This window comes from Typopeltis vanoorti, chromosome 26 (genome assembly GCF_054136105.1).
Source record: "Typopeltis vanoorti isolate ZY-2024b chromosome 26, IOZ_Tvanoo_1.0, whole genome shotgun sequence".
Classification (NCBI taxonomy): Eukaryota; Metazoa; Arthropoda; class Arachnida; order Uropygi; family Thelyphonidae; genus Typopeltis; species Typopeltis vanoorti.
The window spans coordinates 24,702,010-24,727,243 of NC_143574.1; the positions used below are offsets into that span (position 1 = coordinate 24,702,010).

At 35.1% G+C, this 25,234-nt stretch overlaps 1 protein-coding gene across 3 annotated transcripts in view; it reads left to right on the forward strand.

The window, feature by feature from the left end:
* The window catches only part of Pbp95 (proximal sequence element A Pbp95), a 353,207-nt gene that overhangs the window by 245,715 nt on the left and 82,258 nt on the right, over positions 1 to 25,234 (forward strand). For 2 of the 3 annotated variants that reach the window (XM_090414955.1, XM_090414956.1), the window contains exons 14-15: positions 908 to 1,002; positions 18,643 to 18,743. In XM_090414955.1, the coding sequence (XP_090271081.1) occupies positions 908 to 1,002; positions 18,643 to 18,743 (196 nt within the window). Of the gene's footprint in view, positions 1 to 907; positions 1,003 to 18,642; positions 18,753 to 25,234 lie in introns of all 3 variants that reach the window. The other variant, XM_090414954.1, reaches the window with a different exon arrangement.

A 25,234-nucleotide genomic window follows, 5' to 3' on the forward strand; every position in this document is an offset into this window, starting at 1 on the left:
AAAATCTGCACAATTAGAAAAGAACTTGGATTTAATGAACTGGATAACGAAGATGTGAGAAACTTGCTCAATTCCCATTCAGAACAGTTAACCGGGAATGATCTCATTCAGCTAGAAGAACAGCATGCATATGAAGAAAAAGATAAGGAGTGCGAACAAGAAGAGAATGTTACTACTAAGAAGCTAACGGCAAAAGAACTTGAGCTAGTTTTCAATCCCATCAAGTATGCTAAGGAAATTTTGTTTGATGCTGATCCTGATATGGAACAAAGCTTCGAAGCCCACCGAAATCTTGATAAAGCGAACATCAGCTATTGCAAATTGCATGACAAGATGAAAAAGTCGAGCACTATTCAAACATCTTTACTTAATTTTTTTGTCAAAAAGTACCTCATTCAAATGTTTAGACATTATATAAAAAATTTAAGCAATTGATTTTTATTAACTTTGATGATTTTCTCCTCTAATATATCTTATACTGTAATTTTTATAATTATAATTATTCCTATTGTTTATTACATTTGCTTAATGTGATTTCACTTAGTGCATTAATTGATGGAAGAGAGATATCATGGGTGGCAATATATATAATTTGAAAAAGTATATTCACTATTATTCACCAAAGTACATAGCTTATTATGCTGTCATATAATTAATACAATTTCATCCAATTGTATGCCATATGATACACTTATATGTTTTTTTTTTCTCTATAATTACTACAGCTTTGGTATCTGACATTTTCAGTAACCATACATGTGCAGATCTGAGTTAGCTTAAGGAGACTTGCATGATTATATAAATCTTGGTTTGGACAAGGAAAGTAATCCTTGTCACTTTGATGATTACCGCTTACTCTTTTTGTGAGAGAGCAAGAATTTTTTAACTGCTTTTAAATATTTTATAGATATTTAAATGCATTAGCAGAAGAATTGAAGTATAGTCGTTGGAGTGCTGCTGAAGACAATATACTGGTTCAGATGGTTAAAACATATGGTGTAGGTAAGTCATACCATTTGAGGGAAAAGAAAGACTATAAAAAATCAATGATATCTAAATCTAATTGCCAGGATTTAATTATAAAATTGTAAAGTATGTTTAAATTCTGTGTATGTGTGTTTACATGCACATGCATTCTCTTTTGTTCATTTTTTTTTAATGTGAATCACAGCTGTGAAAGATTGTAACTTTATAGTACATATATCTATGGTACATATTAGTACTGTGTCAGCCTAAATGGGGTATTTGTTTCACATTGAGCAATGAAATTCATTTGTTAGCTAAAGATATTTACAAACATTCATGCCTACAGTGTGATTCAAATGTATAGTCTGTTGAGTGGAGAGCAGAGATACCTTCCCCTCAGACAGGACCATCTAGATTTATTTCAAAATATGCTAATTTTTAATTGGATATAAACAATATACTCTATGAACCATTTCCTGCATTGTTCCCTCCCCACCTTTTTTTTTCTCCTCTGAAATATTTTATATATTTGAAAGCAGATCTCAAACTTAGAAAATTTAGTAAGTTAGTATAATTACTAATAAGTAAAGCAACTAACTTTAGAGGATTAGTTTTTTAGCCCTACCTTTTAGTTAGAATACTTTCTTTCATTAATTAATTTTCAGATTAATTTTTGATTCTAATGCCAAATATAGTCTAACTAATCATGAATATTAAGTATTAATTCAAAATTGTATATTTAAAATTTAGACATTTAATTTAGTGAATACAGTCAGAGTCTTCTTTCCCCAGCCTTGCTGATTTGTGCAACTCTATGGTATTCTGATGTTTCCATAAATAAAAACCCTATTTCAAATAATGTTATATAATAAAAACATCCATTGAATTTTCATTATTATTCAGGTATTTCTCTTATACACTTTTAAGAGGGAATTATTTTAAAAATTATAATAAAAAAAAAATTTTTTTGGGAAAATTTGGAGAAAAGAGCAAAGCTAATAATAATGGCAAATATCTGTTGGATTTCTGCTCAGGACATGGACTGGTTATTACTAACACCATGTTCCAACATAAAAATGTGCACAAATTCACATGGAGAGAAGAGGCTAGGAATAAGAAAAGTCTCATTGACTATGTTATTGTTGATAGTGATGTTTTCTCCCTGGTGCAGGACACCAGAGTGTACAGAGGATTTGAAATTGGAAGTGATCACTATTTAGTCTTGAGCAGGATAAAATTGAATTTCATATTGAAAAGAATAACATGTAAGAAAGTTTTAAAGCGAATAAAAGTTGAGCAGCTCTCAGATGTGAACTGTAGACTAAAATACACAAAGATTATTGAAGAAAAAATGAAAGAGTTTGAGAACAGGAACCAAACCTTGGAGATTCAGTGGCAAACTCTGAAGAAAACATTGATTGATTCTGCCAGAGAGGCATGTGGTGAGGTTGTTTGTAAGGATAAAAAAAAAATCAGAACTCCCTGGTGGACACAGGAAGTTAAAGAGGCAGTGAAGGAAAAGAAGAAAGCATACCAAAAGTTCCTGGCAAATAAGTCAGCTTTTGCTCTTAGAGAATATAGAGACAAATGCAAGAATGCTAAACACTGTGTAAAACTAGCTAAACAAAAGTCATGGGAGGACTTTGGCAAGAATATAGAAAATAAATATCAAGAAAGTGGCAAAATATTCTGGAGGTTGTTGAAGAAGCTTAGGAATGGAGGAAAGAGTGCTGTAAAAGGAATTAGAGATGATAAAGGTGAAATGAAAACAGGAGAAAAAGATATCCTTGAAGTATGGAGTAATTACTTTGAAAAACTGCTAAATGAAACAAGCAGTGATGACAGCACAGTGATAAAAAACACTGACCAGGCATGCAGTCAGGAATACATATCCATACTTGAAGTAGAAAAAGCCATCAAAGGCTTGAAATGTGGAAAGGCAGCAGGAGTAGATGATATTCGACCAGAAATGCTAAAGTATGGTGGTATAAGAGTCTTACAGTGGCTGCACTGCATAGTTCAGAAAGCCTGGACGGAGGGACGAATTCCCAATGATTGGAGTAGAGCTCTCATAGTACCCATATATAAAAAGGGAAATAAAACTGAATGTGAGAATTACAGAGGTATTTCCCTACTTAGTGTTCCTGGTAAGATCTATGCAAGTATACTTGAGAAATGGTTGAGAAGAATTGTGGAAGAAAAGCTTGGTGAAGAACAAGCTGGATTCAGGCCAAATAGAGGCTGTCAGGATCAGATCTTCACTTTATGACAAATAGTCGAGAAAGCATGGGAATATAACAAAGATCTGTATTTAAGTTTTGTCGATTTGGAAAAGGCATATGATAAGGTGCCAAGAGAGAAGCTATTCAATACGCTGCAGTTATATGGTGTCAATGGGGCATTATATCAAGCAATACTTAGTCTTTATTTGAGTTGTGAGTCAGCAGTTAGAATTGAAGGAAGTACAGGAAGATGGTTTAATGTTAAATCTGGTGTGAGACAAGGATGTACATTATCCCCTCTGTTATTCATTATCTATATGGATCACATTATGAAGGAATGTGGTATTAAACCTGATATCAAAATTGGAGATGTTAATGTCAGCTCTTTGCTTTATGCAGATGATGTTATACTTCTAAATAAATCCGCTACAAGTCTGCAAGATTCTCTGACTAAATTCAATTGCTGTTGTAATAGATATGGTATGAAGGTCAGCAATAAAAAGACAAAGACAATGAAAATAGGCAGAATCATTGAAAATGTCAACTGTGTTGTGAATGGAGAACCTGTGGAACAAGTAAACCATTTCAGCTACTTAGGCACAATTTTTACTAAAGATGGTAAACTAAATATAGAAATAGACAACAGAATCAGCAAAGCTGGTATCGTGGGAAGTCAATTGAATAAATTCATATGGAATAAGAAAGAAATTAGTCGGAACACTAAATTAGCTGTATACAAGACTGTGTTCAAACCAATTTTAACTTATGGATCTGAGAGCTGGGTCAGAAGTAAAACACTTGACCAAACACTAGAGACCGCAGATATGAGAGTCCTGAGAAAGATTAGAGGCGTGAACAGATGGCATCAATGGCAATATCATATTAAAAATGAGGATATTAGAAAAGAACTTGACATTGTCAGCATCCTGGAATGCGTTAGCAGAGCTAATCTCAGATGGTATGGTCACTTAAATAGAATGGGAGAGGAAAGATTAGCAAAACAAGTGTTCTCTGCCAGGTTGGCAGGAAAACGACCCAGAGGAAGACCAAGATATAGGTGGATTGATACGGTACAAAGTGCCTTAGACGATAGAAATATAAGATCTGATAATGTTGGAGTCTTGACAAGTAACAGACTGATTTGGAGGAAAATTGTAGATAGGAAGTTAGTAATGATGTAATTTTTTCATGTAGTACTGTCATATCCTGTACACCCCTTGAGGGTACATGGCAGGAATTTGATGATGATGATGATGATGATGATGATAAAAAAAAATTAAATCTGGAATAAAATTTTCGTTAAAAAAATTAAAGCATCTATTAAATCGATAGACAGGTATACCACAAATTTTCTGACAACCTTGGTTTCAGAAAGTCTAAAAAAAAATCAAATGTTATAAATATTATCAAATGAGAAAATCAGATGTTAAATATAAATTAAATGATTAAATGAAATACATATACAGTACAAGTAGAAATGATACAGATTTATCAGTACAGTATAAAAGAAGATAGGATTATTAATTGCTGTACTTGCAAAGAATATTGCAAGAGCACCACTCACATTGCTTTCAAATTTGAAATTTTACTGGGATTGCGAAGCTAATCACAAAGGTCTGGAAACTGAGGTTAGTCTGGATTACTGTTTCATAGTTAATTGGTTCATCATAGATCTTTGATGTTGGAGGGGATGAACATCTGCTGTGCTTAAAGTTGAAGTTAGAATTATGAGATGTAAACCTACTGCTCTGACACACATTCTTTTTGACTATGTTTTGAAAAATTTCATCCAGGTGAAGTTGTTTAATGTACTTTAATCATTCTCTGTAATTTTTCATCCATCAGTCCAATTAACTTGTCAGTAGTAAGTTTTCATATACATCTATTTCATTTTCTTCGCTGTCATCTTAATAAATTTAATTTTTGAAAAAAAAAAAATAATAATTAGAATTCAGACAATACATATTCAGAGTCGGTATAGTAATGAAAAGCAGATGTTTCTTCATCAAGCCTATTTGCTATATCCTTGGCATCAACATATCTCATAACACTTTTGCTTACTCAGGCATTCAAACAACTTATTTTCCTTTGATATATATTAAATCCTTTAAAGTCATTGCCAAAATTTTCATCAAGGAATTATCAAACATCAGTACATGCAGAAACTGATGCCACCCTAAGTTATGGACTGTGTTGATGCTTGTACCTTCTTCCAGGCACTAGGCATTGAACTGAAGTACTTCTTTCATGTTAAATTCCTTCATAAATGTCTTTATTATTATTATTATTATTATTATTATTGGCTACTCCAAGGAGTCCTTAAACTCATCAAGGGAGGTCCTAAACATCATATCCAGAACTATTTAGCATTTGCAGAGTATCTATCATCCTTTGCTTTTAACTCATTCATAGTCATATCACAACAGACTCCGTCAACCTATTCCACTCATTTACCACTCTCCAAGCAAAAAACCTAGTTCTAACACCTTTGCTAACTACACTCTTACTGATTTCCAAGGTGGGTCTCTAGTTCTCCCATCACCAGACCTCTTCCGAAAAATTTCCCCTGAATTAATATTGTAAAAATTCTTCAGTAATTTGTATGTCTCAATCATATCACCCTTTTCCACCCATCAACAGCTTCTCTAACCCACAAATCTTCAACCTGTTCTTGTAAGTATAATAAATTTAGTTTAATCCTTTATCCAAGTGTGAGCAAACAAAGTTTGCGCCTGAAAGTATCTTCAGGACTGGGTTAAGGTGGTACACACCAGGGCAACTCCTTGCAAAGGTGGAGCAAGCTACCAACACTCCTATCCTAGTATCTCCTATAATGCAAAACACATCTCCTTGCGGATATGTCTATTTTGTTATGCATTAAGGGAAGGGCCACTACCCAGACCGGTTTCGACCTTTATTGAGGTCTCTTCAGTGGGAGCCAGGCCCAAGTCGAGATATCAGGCAGAAGCAAATGCTTCTGCCTGATATCTCGACTTGGGCCTGGCTCCCACTGAAGAGACCTCAATAAAGGTCGAAACCGGTCTGGGTAGTGGCCCTTCCCTTAATGCATAACAAAATAGACATATCCGCAAGGAGATGTGTTTTGCATTATAGGAGATACTAGGATAGGAGTGTTGGTAGCTTGCTCCACCTTTGCAAGGAGTTGCCCTGGTGTGTACCACCTTAACCCAGTCCTGAAGATACTTTCAGGCGCAAACTTTGTTTGCTCACACTTGGATAAAGGATTAAACTAAATTTATTATACTCTAACCAAGTGGAAAATAAACTTTCAACATCTGTTCTTGTAAGGTTTATTCCATAAACCTGTTACCATTTTCATCACCAAGAAACCCTGGTATCCAGTTCTGCACACATAGTTAAGATGGGGTCTTATCAAGACTCGACAAAGAGGAACAGTAACCTGCTTGTCTCTGCTCGTCAAAGTATTCATTAACCAAGTAATCTGAGGAGCTGCTTTAGCCACTTTTGCTATGTGTCCCCCTAAACTTTAACTCCCTTTCCACTAACACTCTCAACTCTCTGGCTTCGTCAATTTCCTGGAGTACAGTTCCACCAATGTGGTATACAGCTGGTAATCTTTTCACCCCAAAATGCATATTCTTATGCTAACACTTTACACTTTACACACTAACCTTACACTTTACAGGTTTGTTTAGCATTTCGACATCTAACAAATGTTTCATGAACAATTAGTGATTCATAGAACACAGTAATCATAAGGTTGGATAAGGGATGTACAGTTTGGTGGTGAATACACTATATAAACATTTTTCTTACACAAGAGTTCAGCTCTGGAGTAAGTTGATCAGTTCAAGAGATAGATTCCAGTATTGAGACCACATGTTTAATAAATATGAACAGGATACGTGAAAACCTGACAAGTTTCATAAGTCATATGACTTACATCATCAGGGACATTGGTGTATAAAAAAAGGTTAAACACAATTAACAAAGATTAAATTCATATTCCATTAGATGTTTCTAACTGGAACATTGTTATTTGTTGTCATGTTCTGTGCTTCACATGTGTTATGTCCGAGATCTGAAGAAGTTAGATTTTTTACAAATGCCGACCACACGTGGTGTTATATTAAACCTTGGTTTTTGTTGCACTGTGTAGGAATTCTAAGCATTTTTGCCACTTCCTTGTGAAACAGATTTTATCAATATATGACATGATCGTTTTTTCCTGAAGTACTTTATGGCCAGTGGAAGTTGTGTGAAAAGCTAGGCCTGATTAGAATTCCTACACAGTGCAACAAAAACCAAAGTTTGATATTACACCAAGTGTGGTCGGCATTCATAAAAAATCTAACTTCCTCAGATCTCATAACACACTGAAGCACAGAACGTGACAACAAATAACAATCTTACAGTTAGAAACATCTAATGGACTATGAATTTAATCTTTGTTAGTTGTGTTTAACCTTTTTTTTATACACCAGTGCCCCTGATGATGTAAGTCATATGACTTACGAAACTTGTCGGGTTTTCACATATCCTGTTCATATTTAATAAACATGTGGTCTCAATACCGGAGTCTATCTCTCAAACTACTGAACCACAGAAACCTTCGCACATATAAGTTGATCAGTTATCCAGAATGAAGAGAATTTTACAATCCATTAGGTTTACGGATGTTTAGTGTGCTCTGACATAATTTTGGTGGTAATCCAGCCATTTTTATTTGCACAGTATATTGCATGGGATAAATTTTAGTTCCTTTTGGAGGATTTAATTATTAAATTAAATAAAAGCATTTAATTTTTTTAATCACCATTGGCTCTATCTTTAGGGTGTCTGAATACTGTTGGGCCTTCTTTGTCCGCTATTAATGTCCTTTGTGGTGTGCATCACCAGTGTAATGCAATTTTAAAGATCATTATATGCTGTGTGGAGCTCAGCAGCTACAAGTTTAGCAAATTATCCATGTTCTCGCATGTTTTGTGTAGTATTTTTTACCACACACTTCACAAACAGAAATTCCATGACACTTAAACATTTGGAGATGTCCTTAGTCATATCATGTTCCATTTAAGTTTTTTATGGAATAACTTAACCTGTTCCATTTATCCAACAAGTTCACTCCATCTGAAATACAAGTGAATGGCATTGATTTTTCAAAAATGATACAGTACCATGAGTGTAATAGGTGTGCATGGGAAGATGTTTGCTAACGTTTATGTAGAGAGGTGTAATAAGAGAAAGGAGCAAGTGTGGGTATGCAGGAAGTGCGATAGTTACTTGGATTCAAAGTTTATTTGAATCAGTGAAGAAGCACGGCATCATAAGTGAAGCAAAATCAAAGAAGATTGTGCAAATGATAAGAAAGCATGTCAAACTGATGTCAAAGAAAAGTATGTGGCCAGTGATAAAAAAGCATGCCAGAATTATGGTGGAAAACAGAGTGCAATTAACGGTAAGATGGTGGACAGAGCTGATGGCGAAAAGCATGTGTTACTGATGGTAAAATAGCGAAAGTGAATAATAGTGAAAAAATTATGCCAAATTTGAAAACTGAGTTGGTGATAATGAAGCAAGAGATGAAATGGGTACAGAGTGAAATAAAACGAATTGTCGCCATCATACATGTCTACAAAATGAAAAGCATAATAGATAGAAATGAAAGATGTTCATAAGAAAGACATAATGAAAAACTCATCAGTGCCATTGCATGGGAATTCGATTATTAGAGGTGTGGTGAACAAGTAGGTGCACATGATTTGTTTTCCAGGAGGTAGAATGAATAGAATGATTGAGATATTGGATATAAGGAAAGCAAGCAGAGGAGTTGCTAGTGATAGTAGGAACAAATGACTTGATTGGAAACAACAAGAATGTAAGCCTGCATATCAGGAGTTTTTATGTGGTTATTGCCCACGAAAGGTTATTACTAAACTTATAGTACATTTGTACTGTGGGTGAGTTAACAGATATCTGTAATTCTTGATTTTTACATAGAGACAAACATGGAACTTTTCAGTCACTTCAGCTCTCCAATAAGCAGAGCGACAGTCTCACACCATGTGATGAAATTCATTATTCAACTTAAGAACAATCACAAACATCCATGCCCTTGGCAGGATTTGAACCTGTGACCTGTTGATTGGAGAGCAGGTGTGCTAACCACTTGACCAACCAGGCCGGTTTGTTGAAAACAATAAAAGATAATAGCATGATAGGAAAGGTTGTCAGGGTATTGCTTAAGTATGACAGTGATGAGTTGAGACAAAGAACAAAGATTATGAATAATATACGAAGGTCATGTTTTAGCAATTTGCTCATATTTTATAACAATGTTACAGCCAAGTTGGATAAAGGGAATGGATACACTATGATAATGTTGGATTTTTCCAAGGCATTTAATAGGATACCACATGACAGGCGAATATGATTGGAATATAAGATTGGAGAATATGGGATTGGAATATAATCTATTGACTTGGATCAGGGGATGGTTGACAGACAGATATCAAAAATTGCTTTCAGTGGGTGTGAATCTGCCAGATTTAATGTAACCAGTGTGTGCCTTACGGTTCAGTCCTTGGGCCATTATTGTTCAATCTATACATTAATGACATCAAGCAGGATCTATCATCAGATGTGCAATTGTTTGCTGATGATGTGAAGATAGTCAGGGCAATCAGGGATGCTACTGATATTCAGCAATTACAAAATGATTTGAATAGACAGGAAATCTGGGCAAATGAAAATAGCTGTCAGTTTAATGTAAGTGTAAAGTTATGCACTTTGGCATGATTAGTTTTCCAGCAGCTGAAGCTACAAGAAACTGAAGAGGCAAGGGATCTTAGTGTATTGGTGGATAAGAATTTAAAGTTCAAAGGCCACATAGCAAAAGTTGTAAATACAACTCAGAGGATAATTGCTATGTTGAAGCAAACCTTGACATGTAAGGATAAGGAAGTAATTTTGACTCTTTATAAGGCTTTGATAAGACCATACCTGGATTACTGTGCACAGATTTGGTCTCCCAGGTTCCAAGGGGATAAAGAAGCTGTGGAAAGGGTGCAAAGCAGAGTTACAAAGATTATATACAGATTATGAGGACTGATTGCAAGTATATGGATTGCAGACTCTGGTTAACAGGAGAAATCATATCAGATGATTAAATTTTTCATTATATGGAAGGCAGGGAGAGAACATGGGGGGGCACCCATGTTAGTTAAGGTTGTTCTCAGTCAAGAAAGGGGTAAGAGCTAAGTTTTTCTCCCAGAGAGCAGTGAATGAGTGGAATATTTGCCCTTAGGGGTAGTGAGTGCATCTAGTGTAAATGAATTTAAGTTATGAATTAAGAGAAGGTATGATAACTGGGTCGAGTAATTTACAGCCTTCCTCGATGAGTCCTTGACTCCCTGGAGGTCTCAGATAATAATAGTATGTTAGTGGAAATGTATGAAAAGAAAGGAGTGCAGTTTGTGAATGTGTGGGATGAGTTTGAAGGGTGAATAGAACTGTATAACAGTGATGAACTGCATTTAAATGGTTTTTGGTGCAAGTCATCTTGAGAGACTGCTGCTGGACAGGAGAGTAATGAGTGCACAGAATGGATCTAAGCAAGTAAAAAAAAGAGCAATGTAAGGATGGAGGGATTGAAATGGTACTTATGAATGGGAGAAGTGGGTAGCATTAGTCTAGAGAACAAGTGTATAAGACAGAGAAATGGGAGGATTTGGGATGAATAGGAGAACACATGAGAAAGGTTGATACTCAAAGAGGAAGTAAATGTGTGAGAACAAAGGAATGGAATAGCCTGGGATGTCCATGCATATACAAGTGTATGGACTTGTATGTGTATTGAAAAGCAGTGGTGGTAGTTTGAGGCAATATGGTGTGGTGTGATATAGAATAAAATACTTAATTGGAATTTGCTATAGACCTGGTATTGTGTAAGGTAGTGACCACAAACCATATATGCAAATAGGAAAAGGGGGGATCATCATCCCAATCTATATTACTTCTAGTAATATAGATTGGGATGATGAAATAGCAACTAGAAGTAAAGAAAATGAATTTCTTGAGTTTTTGTGGGACACCTACTTCAGACAGTATGTAACAGAGGGCATGCAAGGATTAAGGGTCTTGGATTTGATTGCTTTATTGAGGATGTTATTATAAATGAGATGTCGAATCTCCCTCTGGTTGGTGAAAGTGACCACAAAGTGATTACCTTCATATGAGGAAAAGATATATGGGGAACTGGAAGTCTAGTGATTATGAAAAGCTCAGGAGATAGTTTGCATCTATAGCATGGAATGAGGAGTTGAGTGGAAAAAAGATTAATGATGCTTTGGTGCTCTTCAAGAACTATCTATCTAGTGGAAGCAACATAAAATGTATTCCATGGATCAGAAGCTTAAATAAGATAAATGTTAAATGGATCACTGAAGAAATTACACATGCAGTACAGAGGAAGAAGGCATTATGGAGGCAACATAAGATGAGTGGTAATAGTCAGTTCCATGATGAGTACAAAGAACAGGCAAGGAAGGTGACTTCATTGTTAATGGTAGCAAAAGTATGAAGTATGAGCAGCAGCAGTTAGCTAATGAAGCCAAAAAAAATCCCAATGGATTTTGATATGTGGCCAGCAGAAAATAGAATGATCATTGAAGGATAACATTGATTGGAGAAAATGGTACAAAGACAACTGCTGTGGAGGATATAGTTGAGATATGTAATGAACAGTTTATAAAGGTCTTTCATCCTTGTGAATGTGTCAGCATGTGGAGTTTGAGAGCAATAGAAGGTGAAGAGAGACCGACTGTGAGTGAACAAGAGGTATTTGCAGAAATGACTAAACTTGGTATGAATAAAGCTATGGCACTTGATGATATATCACCACATTTTGAGGGAATAAGTCAGAGATTTGAAATTGACTCGAAATACTTGTTTAATATGAGTCTTACATTGGGTCATATTCCAAAGGGGTGGAAGGAAGGCAAGAGTATACTGTTTCATTTGATAGGTGACAGAACTCAAGCTATACATATCATGCAGATTATGGGCCAATCTCTGTGTCAGATGGAGAAGTTATTGTGAATCAGAATCCAGACAGCAGTGGTATTCTCTTTAATGGATAGCACAGATTTGCTAAATGAAGACCATGTGTTAGTAATTTACTTACTTATTACAATAAGGTGACAGGTGCATTGAACAAGAGGGAGGTGGATACAGTAACATACTTAGATTTTGCAGTGGCTTTTAATAGATTGATAAGTTGATTGTTAAAGTGTAATGGATAGGGTTGGATATTAGATTAGTTCATTATGTTGAAGAGTGAGAAAGTGAATATCATCAGTATTTTGCCTTCGATATAATAAAAATGAATCAAGAAGAAGAGCTATGATGACAAACAATTCAATATGTAGGCTGTGTAGAAGAAATGGATGTGAGTTTTTGGATGTGTGGAGTGAGTTTGAGGAAAGATTGAATTTGTATAAGAGGGATGGCCTACATCTGAATGCATTTGGTATCAGAAGTCTAGAAAAACTAACAACTGGTATGAGGCCTAACACAGAGAGTGGGAAATTAAATTATAAAAGGAGGATTGGTGAGAATGTGAGTGTAAGAGTGACAATGTTATATAACTGTGTTAATGATGGGAATGGGCTTTATCATGAAATGTTGACGAGGAGAGAACAATTTCGACTTTGTATTTGTCCTGTTCAGATCCACCAAAAGTGTGCCTAGATGTCTACATGTATAAAGCACTAGAAAAGAATAGAGATCTGCGAGTTGTCCAAATGTTTTAGGGCCATTGCTGTTTAACCTATATGTTAACAGTACTGGGGAAAGTTTGACTTGGGATGTTCAGTTGTTTGCAGATGATATGAAGTTAGGAAGAACTGTGATTAGTGGAGCAGGTGTTGTTACTTTACAAAAGGACTTCAATAGACTGAGTGGAGATGCCTTTTCACTGTTGCAAAGTGTAAGATTTTAAACTTCAGAAAATAAATATGGAATGTAGCATATATATTGGAGAAAATAGATCTTGGAGTAATGATGAATAGAGAGATAAAATTTTGAGGACTGCACAACGATTTATGGCAATGATGCAGTGGACACTCACTGGCTTGTAGAAGTAAGGAGATTATGGTTCTATTGTATAAAGCCTTGATTAGAATATTATAAGGCCACATTGGATAAAGAGATACTGGAAAGGTGCAGAAGCGGTTGACTAAGGTGGTTTCTGGTCTCTGGATTGGTGAGTATTATGAAAGTTTGAGAAATTTGCAGTCTAGCAGATAGGAACAGGAGAGGAGGGATATGATAAAGACATGAAAGTTCATTTGGGGTTTTTATCAGATTAACATTAAAGATACAGTTTCCAGGGATCTGTTTAAGGAGGGTGTGAGCAAAAGACTGAAAAGCAGAGTCTTTTGCATGGAGAGTGGTGAATAATTGAAAATGCACTGCCTAGAATGTGAATACAAAAGCATGGTATGGCAAACTGTCTATATGACCTCCCACGTTGGGTCTTTGACTCCACGGAGGGCTGAGGTTAATAATAATAATCACTTGGAAATTGTCAAAATGATTCTATCATCACTTGATTATACTCAATACTCTTATCATTTTTCATGTTTTTCTAATATTCATTTGCTTCTTGGAATTACTGTATGCAAAGAATTTTAATAGTTTGTCCCTTTGCATCTTTATATCATAAACGGTTGACAAACCAGAACCATACATGCAACAAAGTTTCTGCACTGAAACACCACAGTTAAATTGTTTCAACATTTCTACCTGTTTTGTAAGGATACAGATTTGTGATTATGCTTGGCACCACACCCTTTGAACTGGACCGTGTTAGGAATCCATAGGTAGGGTTAAATGCAAGCTAAATAGCCATACAAATTGTTATATTGCGACAATAATGATCAAGAAAAGGAAGGAATAGCTATAGCTCAAAACTAAACATGCAGATAATCTTGAACCACGGATATTTTCAAGTAGAGTGATGTGGGCAAACATAACTCTACTTGTGGGAATTGGATGATAATGAGACATTATGTGGCTCTCACATATGAAAGGTTTTTGCAGACCTATAGTACATTTGTACTGTGAGTGAACTAAGGATTTTTTTTTTTTTTTTACTTATTCCAGTAATCCTCTTCTAGTTCTAGAGACCAAACATGGAAGTTTTTCAAGCCATTTCAGGCCTCAAATAAGCAGGACATTGATCCTCACCAGGCAGTAAAATTCATCACCCACCCAAAAACAATCACAAACATCCATGCCTGGCAGGATTTTAACCCATGATGTATTGGTTGGAGAGTGGATAAGCTAGCCAGCCAAGGGAAGGAATTTAAAATAAATAGAGAAATTAGTTGACATAAAGAAAAAGGGAAATTTGGTACTTGAAGAGTAGGAAATGAATATCAGTAATATAGAATTGAATGGGAAAAATTAATGGTACGTGCCTATTAGATTGTTCAGGACATGGGCTAGTCATAACTAATTCTGGGTTCCAACATAAACATAGGTGCAAATTCACATGCAGAAAAAAGACAAGAAATAAGAAAAATGTGTGTTTTTCTTGCTAGGAATATTTTCATGCTGATTCAAGACAAGAGCATACAGGGCATTTCAAATAGGAAGAGATTATCATTTAGTTTTGAGTAGGATGAAAATGAGTTTCAGATTAATAAGCAAAATAGGTACAAAAGTTTTAAGGTCGAATTTTAAATAGTTGAAGTATATAAGCATTTATACACAGTTATCCATGTGTAAAAAAATTGAATGTCAATATTACAGGGAATATCCAGGTAAATATACTTGAGAAGAGGCTAAGAAAAATTATGGAAGAGATACCTTGGAGAACAAGCTAGGGCTTTAGGCAAAATAGAGTTAATCATTATTTAATTTTCACTTTAAGACAACTAATTTAGAAATCATGGAAATATGAAAATGTTTTGTGTGTAAATTCTGCAGACGTGGAAAAGGCTTATAGCAATGTGCTAAGAGAAAAGCCTGTCCAAAATGTACTAATTATATGGTGTAAACGGAATGAACAATATGTAGTCTATATTTGATTTGTAAGTCAGCAGTTAGAATTCGAGAAGATACAAAAAGATTGTTGTGAAATTAGTTGTAAACAAGGCATACACTATCTCTGCTGTTATTTGGCATGAAAATTAGCAATATAAAGATGAAAATATGTTAGAACATGAAGAACTTCAATTGAGTTCTCTGTGACAATCTTTTAATAATTTAGCTGTTTAGGCACAGTTTTTAGTGAAGATGGCAAATTAAATATGGAAATAGACAGCAGAATAAACAAAGCTGGTTTGGCTGGGAGTCAATGGAATATATTTATATGGAATAAGAGAGAAATTAGTCAAATCACTGAAGGAGCTGTATATAAGTGTTGAAACCAATTTTAATTAATAATGTGAGAACTGAGTTAGAAGCAGAACAATTGATCAAATTAGAGAACACAGATTAGAGAGCTACTCTGCGAAAAATTAGAGAAGTGAACAGATGGCATCAGTGGTAGAATCATATTAATGATGAAGATCATTGATAGGAAGGAAGGAATGTGACACCCTTAAAGTTCAGAATTGTGTGATCAGAGCTAATATAAGATGGTATCTTAGTAGCAGTACAGTAGGAATAAAGTACCCAGAGGGAAGACCAAGATCTAGGCGGATCGATGCAGTTAAAATGGCCGTATAATACAGAAATGTAAAATCTGACAATATTGATCCTATCAAGTAATAGACTGATTTGAAGAAAAACTGTTGGTAGAAAATTAGTAGTAATTGGACTTATTGTGTAGTACTGTCCTATCTACACTCCTTCAGGGTTCATATCCGAAATTTGATAATGAAGCGGGGTTTTTTTTTGTATTCAAATGTTACACTTGTAGCATACTGCATAAATGACTCATTCAAGCTATAATGAAGAAGAAAGGGTGAGAAGAATGACTGAAAATATTTTCTGATCAATATGAGCATAAGATTATATATAGTACTTCTATAATTTAATTCAATTTATAAAATTTATATTATATCTGTCACACATGAAAGGCTGAAGAGCCTATAGCAAATAAATGCTGTATGTGGGGTAGGGTCAGGAGTAGAGTTCAACAGTTCAAGAAGAATATCTGTTAAACATACAAACTTATTGTTTTAATTCGATCATATTGTAATGCATACAAACATCTTACATTCTTTGAAAGTTGTTGAAAGTTTATTTTTCACTTGGTTATTTCACTTGAAAATTTACTATAATAAATTTATTATATCTTACAATCTTTGCCTACCAGTTTCACTAGCAAACTGTCTAGCTTTTTTTCAAGGCATTGACGGAAAAGCATAAAAAAACTAGTAAATGCAAATTGAAAGGAACATAAAAACGTTGTAAACAATCTAGTAGCTAAGGTTACACGTTTGCGTGACAGAGACTGAGAGGACTTATTGTTCTTATTCATTATCATGCATGCGTGTTTGTTGTAAACGCATAATGTGATTACTGGCTAACTGTAGTTCAGATGGATTTAGAGAGAGAGGATCAGGTTTTAGCTTACCTACAAGATAAAATTTCTCTTCTTTCTTTCTTTTATTTATTTTTTATTAATTTTGCCTTGTGTTTCAGTTTAGCATATATCAGATATCAAGATATGTTCATTATATATATATATATATATATATATCATCATCATCATCATCATCAACAACAACAACAACAACCATGGGTCCAATGCCCGTAGGTGTCTGATGCCATCTTGATATGATTCTTCCATTGCATTCTATTTTGTGCAAGATGACTCAGTTTGTGTATAGAGTTTCCGTACCATTTGACAATGTCATCGCCCCATTCTCTCTTTGGCCTTCCTTTTTTGTTCTTTCCTTCAATCATCCCAAACAGCAGCATTTTTATTTTCCTTTCATCGTTTATTCTACATATATGGCCAAAGAGATGTAGTTTCCTTTTGATTATTTTCTGAATCAAGTTTTCTTTTGATTGTATTTGTCTGTAGATTTCCTCATTGTTCACTTTCTGGATCCAGCTTATTCTCAAGATCTTTCTATAGCACTTTCTTTCAGATTCTCTCAGGAGTACCCAAGCCTCACATCCATAGAGCATGCTAGTGAAGATACAGGTTTCTACAATGCGCAGTTTAGTTTGCATCTTTATAGCTTGGCTCGGCCATATTTTGCCCATGGCTTTTAAAATAGTTGTTGCTCTGGCTATTCTAATTTTTATCTCTTTTTTGGGGTCCAAATCATGCGTCATGTGGCATCTAAGATATGTGAAGTGTTCCACATTTTCCAATTGAAATCTGTCTATGGTAACTCTGTTCAGTAATCCTGTTTCCAAATATCATTGTTTTAGTTTTTTCAAAGTTGACATTTAGTCCATATCTTTTTCCTTCTGTGTATAGCGTTTGCAATGTCTGTTCCAGTCTTGCTGCATCTTCTTCAATCAGGACGATGTCATCTGCAAAGCAGAGGTAGTTTATTCTCATGCCATTTATTGAAATGCCTCCACCTTCTTCTTTAATCTTATCTAGTGTTCTTCCGAGATGTGTGATGAAGATGATTGGGAATATTGAGTCCCCTTGTCTTGTGCCTTGACTAGTGGCAAACCAATCTCCAGTCACATCTGCTATCTTGATTTTTGTTTGTGCTTGGCTGTTTATATCTTTCAGCAGGTGGATCAATTTATTGTCCACACCATAGGATTCCAAGACAGATATATATATATATATATATATATATATATATATATATATTTATAATGAATTCATGAATGTTCCAAACTTGGCTCATACAATCTTTATTTCGCAATGAATTTAGATATCTTAAATTACTATATTTTGAATAAAAGTAATCTGGTGTCTCTTCAATGATATTTTTGTGCACATTTGGGATATCAGTAAGTTGGATTTATTGGGTGTGGTCATTTAGACAATGAATTGCTGATATTATCATTCACACATCATTATTTCATATGGAGTTTGAGCTCTTTAATTAGCTTAAGTGTTGCTTGTTTCCTGGTGTGAGAATCTATTAAAATGTGAAAATAGATTACTCAAGTGATCTAATTCCACATATATAAATTTATATTTTAACTTTATCAAGATATATAAAGACCCCCCCCCTTATAAATTATCCATTTTTCCCTCTTTTCTCCTCATATATGTTTATTACTTTAAAATTCTCTTCCAAATTCCTTTACTTTGAAAAAAGTAGAATTATTATTAATTTCATTTAAATAATTGAGTTTGTTATATTGTGAACTCTCACTATAATAACATGGAACCCGAGGAATAGTCTTATCATAGTGAAGCTATAACCATTGATGCTACTACTCTAATAGTGTTTACTGTATTGACAGTTGATTGTATTATTCATCATTCTTGAATATTTTCTTACTTTATATATAATATTCTTATGTATATTAGGTAAATGGGCAAAAATAGCATCTCATCTTCCTGGTCGCACTGACAATATGATTCTTCAGAGATATCGGATTATCAAAAAGCACTGTCCAGAAATGTGTTCAGTAAGTGGAGTAAGCAATTCAGTTTCATTAAGTCTTAAATACAAACATATTCTTCTACTATCTGTTGAATCAGAATTCTGTTATTTTGAGATTAATCCTTGAATTCTTTCCACTGCAATACTTCATTAAATTTTCTAATGCTCAAAAATGATGTGTAATTGGCTTGGAGAAAATCATGGAATTACTTTAAAATACAGTCAAGTATATTATTCATCACTTCAGTATGTCACACTGATGCCACCATATATATATATATATATATATATATGTTTCAAAAAGTGCCTTTGAATAGCATTCACATTGGTTCAAAGCATACTTTGCAGCTATAGTGCATCCCACTCCCTTGTATCCTTTCCTAGCACTGAAGCTATGACTTGATATCACAAAATCAGAAGTTAATGATTAATTCTATTTTTATAAACTTATTTTATTATGCCAATTATAATATGATTATAATATGCCAATTAATCTGGCATGGCAATACAAGTGACATGCATAGCTATGCGTGTCACTTGTATTGTTTGGCCTGTTTATCTGTTTTGTGGGATGAAAATTCTGCCATCCTTGTATGAGTTTCTTTCCATCCATAATGCATGGTAATTACTGACACAGGATCAGAGGCTTTGTGTTTGCATAATTAATAAAGTAATATTTCTGTAATAAAAAAGAACTAACACTGGATTTATAGGTTGTAATAATTATTTAACAAAACCTACTAATTTTGCCACTTAATCTAATGACTTCGTCTGGGTTGGGATGAACACACAAATATACAACAGGTGTTAAATATGAATCATTATATAACTAAAAACACCGAAAGTGTAGAAACCATTACAAAAATACAAGTAAAACAGAAACACGTAGAGCGTGGAAGCTGGCACATGGTCAGTCATTGTTCAGCAGGTGTACTCGATAGTTTGCAGAAAAATTAAAGTTCAATGTGATTAAAGATCTGATAAGTGATTTCCAAATGTCGCACAAAATCATTCCTTGGTTTCTGTTGAGAGTGCCTTGTGAGTGGATTACCATCATAGCTTCTTTGATGCTGTGGGCACTGAAGTTGTCTTCTGTGTATGTCATGTCAAGAGCTCCATGTACAACATGGAGCTCTTGTCCCATTCAGTGTTATGGTGAGTGTGAGAGAAATGGAATGCCAGACTTGAGCTGTCTTCTCTGTTGTTGTTGATGTCTCCAAAATGCTCCTTTTATCTTATTTCTAGACTTCTCGATGTTTGCCCTATGTAATTAATTAATTAATACCAACAGAAGAATTACATTCTATTCTCCAGCTATTGATTATCAGTGGATATCCTTAAAAAAATGGCACAGAGAATACTATTCTTTAATCCCTCTCCACAACAGATCCATGACATTCATTACAGAGCCTCAGTTACCACCCTTTTATTGGATTTGTGATTTTCATTAAAAATCACAAATCTCATGACATTAGAGTGGCCTTCAAACCTGTTATGATGGTATGAGATCTGTTATTACACTTGCCCAAGGACCACAACCTTTTCAACAAACATCTTGGAGTTAACAATATTCCATGTTCTTGTGGTCTTAATTACATTGGGCAAACATCAAGAAGTTTAGAAATAAGACAAAAGGAGCATATTGGAGACATCAATAACAACAACAGAGAAGACAGCTCAGATTTGGCATTCCTGTTTCTGTTTTACTTGTATTTTTGTGTCAACAGTTCGTACACATTTGGTGTTTTTAGTTATGTAATGATTCATATCTAACTATTGTTGTATATTTGTGTGTTCATCCCAACCCAGATGAAACGACTAGCTTAAGTGGCAAAACTCGTAGGTTTTTATTAAATAATTATTATGACCTATAAACCCAGTATTATTTATTTTTTATTACGTTCGGTTTTTAATTAAAAAAATCAACATACTCAAAGTAATTTTTCTGTAATTCTTTGTACACAGTGCATTTCAAAATAATATGAATTTTATTACACTAATTGCTAGTAGAGATACATACCAGTTAAGCATGTTGAACATATAATGTTGCTGTGTTTCGAAATAACTATTTGTTAATTGTTCCTCTCTTTCATGTTAATTCTCATGAAAAACACAATTGTCCTATTATCTGTTACACTTCTCAATAAATTTATCTAGTGGATAGCATGATATGTCACACTGATGCTACCATATATGTGTGTTTCTAAAAAGTGCCTTGAAATAGCATTCACATTAGTTTCAAAGCATACTTTGTGGCTATAGTGCATCACCTCTGCCTCGTTTTCTAGCACAGAAGCATGATTTGATATCACAAAATCACAAGTTCAATGCTTAATTGTATTTTTATACATTTATTTTATTGTTCTTTTAATTCAGCTAAATATAAAGTCTTGAAGTTTGGGATACATCAATGGGAGGCTGCATACTCTGTTGGAGGATGCAGGGGAGGCAAGGGATCTTGGGTGGGGTTATGATTAATAGAAACCTGAAATTCATGGAACATATTACAAAGGTTGTGAAGGCAACTCAGAGGATTGCTGCAATACTGAGAAGGACACTGCCCAGCAAATATAAAAGAGTTGTTATTAAATTGTATAAAGTCCTGATCAGACCACAGCTAGACTATTACGCTCAAATATGGTCCCCAGGAATTTGAATGGAAATTAACCATGGAAAGAGTGCAGAGGCAGATAACAAAGATATCGGTATTGTACAATGTTAGTAATGACGATAGGCTGAGAGAATGCGGACTGCAAAGTTTGTGGAGAAGAAGAAGGAGAGGTGATATGATTGAGACTTTTAAACTGTTGAGAGGTAGTTACAGGGTTGACACTGGGAAGTTCTTTTGTTTGGTGGAACAGGAGGAAGGAGCAAAAACAAGGGGCCATCCCTGAAAGTTGGGAAAGGAAGTCATGAGCAAGAGGGTAAGAAGTGGTTTCTTTGCATGGAGGGTGGCTGAACCGTGGAATGCATTGCCTGATAGCGTGGTGAGAGCATGAACGGTCAGTGTGTTCAAGGAATAGTATGATAGACTTTGTGTTTTCTAGGGTGGGCTTCCCATGATGAGTTGTGACTCCATGGAGATCCTGAATCATTATTATTATCATACCTCCATGGAATCAAGGACTCATTGAGGGAGGCTATACATCATTACCCACACTAGGTACACTGACTACTTATAACTGTTCCACTCACTCATGGCTCTCTGAAAGAAGACTCTAGCTCTTACCTCTCTTAACAACTTCCATGGATGTCCCCCTTCTCCTCTTCTCACAATTTATATAATGAAAAACTTTATCAATCAAAATTCTCTAACACCCTCTCAAAAATTTATATACTTCCATCATATTGCCCACCTTTTTCCTGTCTGCCAGTGTTTGCAGTCCACATACTCTCAGTCTAACTTCATAATCTACATTTCATAATCCAAATATCATCTTTATAACTCTTCTTTGCAGACTTTCCGTGGCTTCTTTATCCCTTTGGAACCCCGATGACTGAATCTTACGTGGTAGTTCAGATACACCCATATCAAGGCCTTGCTAAAGAAGCAAAATGACTCCTATATTCTTACATGTCAGTTTGTTTCAACATCATAATGATTACTTAATTCCTGTATTCTCACAATTACATCACTGCTGAATGGTATGTAGAGTGCTTGTGCTCTTTAGAGCATATCAAAGAAAAAAATATTTATGTGAACTCACTCCTGAGGATATGCCCGAAATGATTCCCTTAAGGACATGCCTCCTCATCCATTAATAGATAAGATAGATATCTTTTCCACCCTCCCTGCAAGAAGATAAAACGATTAGTGCCCTAGTGGGAGTCTGATTTCATTATGTTTTGAATGTTTTTCCTGAGGAAGAAGAAATGATGGACAATGGCTGTCCACAGTTCTTCGAAAAGAAAATTTTGAATGCCAATGAAAACAACACCTAACTACATCAGAAGCCAGATTGCTCCACCAATAAATAATGAAAAGTTTTCTACAATGGAATTGTCATGGATTCCATCAAAACATCAAGGGTCTCTTGCTGAACTATAAACCAATATGCCTTTGCATCTACAGGAAACATACCTGAAGTGTAGTGAGGATCTGGCATTATGAAATATAGCCATCATTAATAATGGACATAAGGACAGGGGATGGATCTGCTCATGGAGGAGTTGCTGTCCTTCTGAGCAACCATATCCCTTCTAACAAGTTCCGCTTAATACAAACATAGAGGCAGTTGCCATCTGACTCTCAGTCTGATCTCTTCCTTACCTCCTGCAGATATATCTCAGAATGATACTGATGGCATGATATTGCAGTTACCATCCACTTTACTTTTAATGGGGGATTTAATAGACACGACACCTTGAGTTAGTGCCCAAACTAACATCAGAAGGAGAGTGGTTGAGCATATGCTTGAAAACAATCTTTCCCTCTTGAACACAGAAAGCAATACCTTCTTCCATATAACCTACTTGAACATTTACTGCCTTTGACTTACCTGTCTGTTCACTCTCACTCCTACAATTTTTCAAATGGGAAACTGGTGACTTGGGAGCGATCATTTCTCCATGATATCCACTTTTTGTGCATGGGCAACTGAGAGCCTATAGAACAAGCAAAATATTTCAGCTATTGAGGCACAGTTTTTAGTGAAAATGACAAGTGTTGAATCTGGAAATAGACAACAGAATAAGCAAAGCTGATATGGTGAGAAGCCAATTGAATACATTCAATGGAATGAAAGATAAATTAACCAAAACACTAAACTAGCAGTATACAAGATAATGTTCAAAGTAGTTTTAAGTTATGGATCTGAGAGTTGATCAAAGATTAGAGACCACAGGTGTAAGAGTTAGAAAAATTAGGAGAGTGAACAGATGGCATCAATGGTTAAATCATATTAGGAAGGAACTTGACATTGTTAGCATTTAAGAATGTGTAAGTAGGGCTAATCTAAGTTGATATAGTCACTTAAATAGAATGGGAGAGGAAAGGTTAGCAAAACAAGTGTTCTTTGCCAGGATGGCAGATAAAATGTCCGGAGAAAGAGCAAAATCTAGGTGGATTGATACAGTAAAAAAGTGCATTAGAATAATGAAATATTATATATGACAATATTGGAGTGCTGACAAGTAAAAGAATGGAACATTATACAGAGCAATACATAGCTTATATTTAAATTGGCAGTCAACAGTTAGAATTAAGGAAATACAGGCTGATTGTTTGATGTAAAATCAGGGGTAAGACGAGAATGCACCTTATCTCCATTCTTATTCATTTTCTGTGGATCCTTTTATGAAAGAAAGGGGCATTAGGTTTGATATTTGAATTGGACATGTCAAACTTAGTTCTTCACTTTATGCGGACATCGTTGTACTCCTAAACACATCTAATGCAAGTCTCCAAGATTCCCTAACTAAATTGAATAACAGCTGTAAAAATTTGTCATGAAAATCAGCAATAAAAAGACCAAAATTATGAAAATTGGCAGGAACATAGAAAACTTCAGCTGCATTCTGAATGGAGGTCCTGTAACACAAGTAAAGTTACTGGAGAGATGGCTAAATGTGTGGAATTTTTAGTTAAGACAGGGTATATATGGAATTACCACGCTGGTAAGTATGACAGGCTTAGGAGTTGCTTGGATCAGTGCCATGGCATGTAAAACTTCTAGATATTGATAGGGCATGGGAAGTGGCAAAGGAGTGTTTGTGGGAGGTGATGGCTGACTATATACCTAGAGTTAGAAGAGTAAATCAAGTGGGAGTTAAATGGATGAATAACATCATTAAGCTGGAGCTGTAAAAAAAAGAAACAATTGTGGAGGGAATTTAAGGAGAAAGGTGACCTGCAGGTACATGAACAGTACAAGGCACAAGCCAGAAGGGTAACTAGTGTGGTAAGAAAAGCAAAAGCAGAAAGCAGATTGTGAAAAGAAGTTAAAGAAAATCTCCCAAACAGTTCTTTTGATATGCTGCAAGTAAAAGAAAAAATGTATATGGCAGAATGATTTTAAGGAATTCCGATGGGGAGAAAGGCAATTGAATCAGTCAAAATAGTAGAATTACTAAGTGAACTCTTTGCAAGAGTATATCATCCTGGCAGTGATATTGCAGAAATGAGGGAACCGATGGTTTATACAGGAACTGAGGTGATCGAAATGGAGGTGAATAACATATTACCGAACCTTAATGTGAATACATCCATGGGATTGGATGGTATACCAGTATACCAGCTCAGGTCTTACGTGAAGTGGCAAAGGAATTGTCAGTGCCCTTGACCATATTGTTTAATTTAAGTCTCACTGGTTAGTCCCAAGGGGGTGGAAACAGGAGAAAATAGTTCCATTGCATAAAGGAGGCTCCAAAGACTGCTTTAACAAATTACCAACCAATCAGCATATCAGGAGTCATCGTTAAGGTATTGGAAAAATTAGTCAAGAACAAAATACAGGAATGGATAGATGGAAATGGGATAATATATGGGGGGGCAGCATGGTTTTGTGAAGGGTAGAT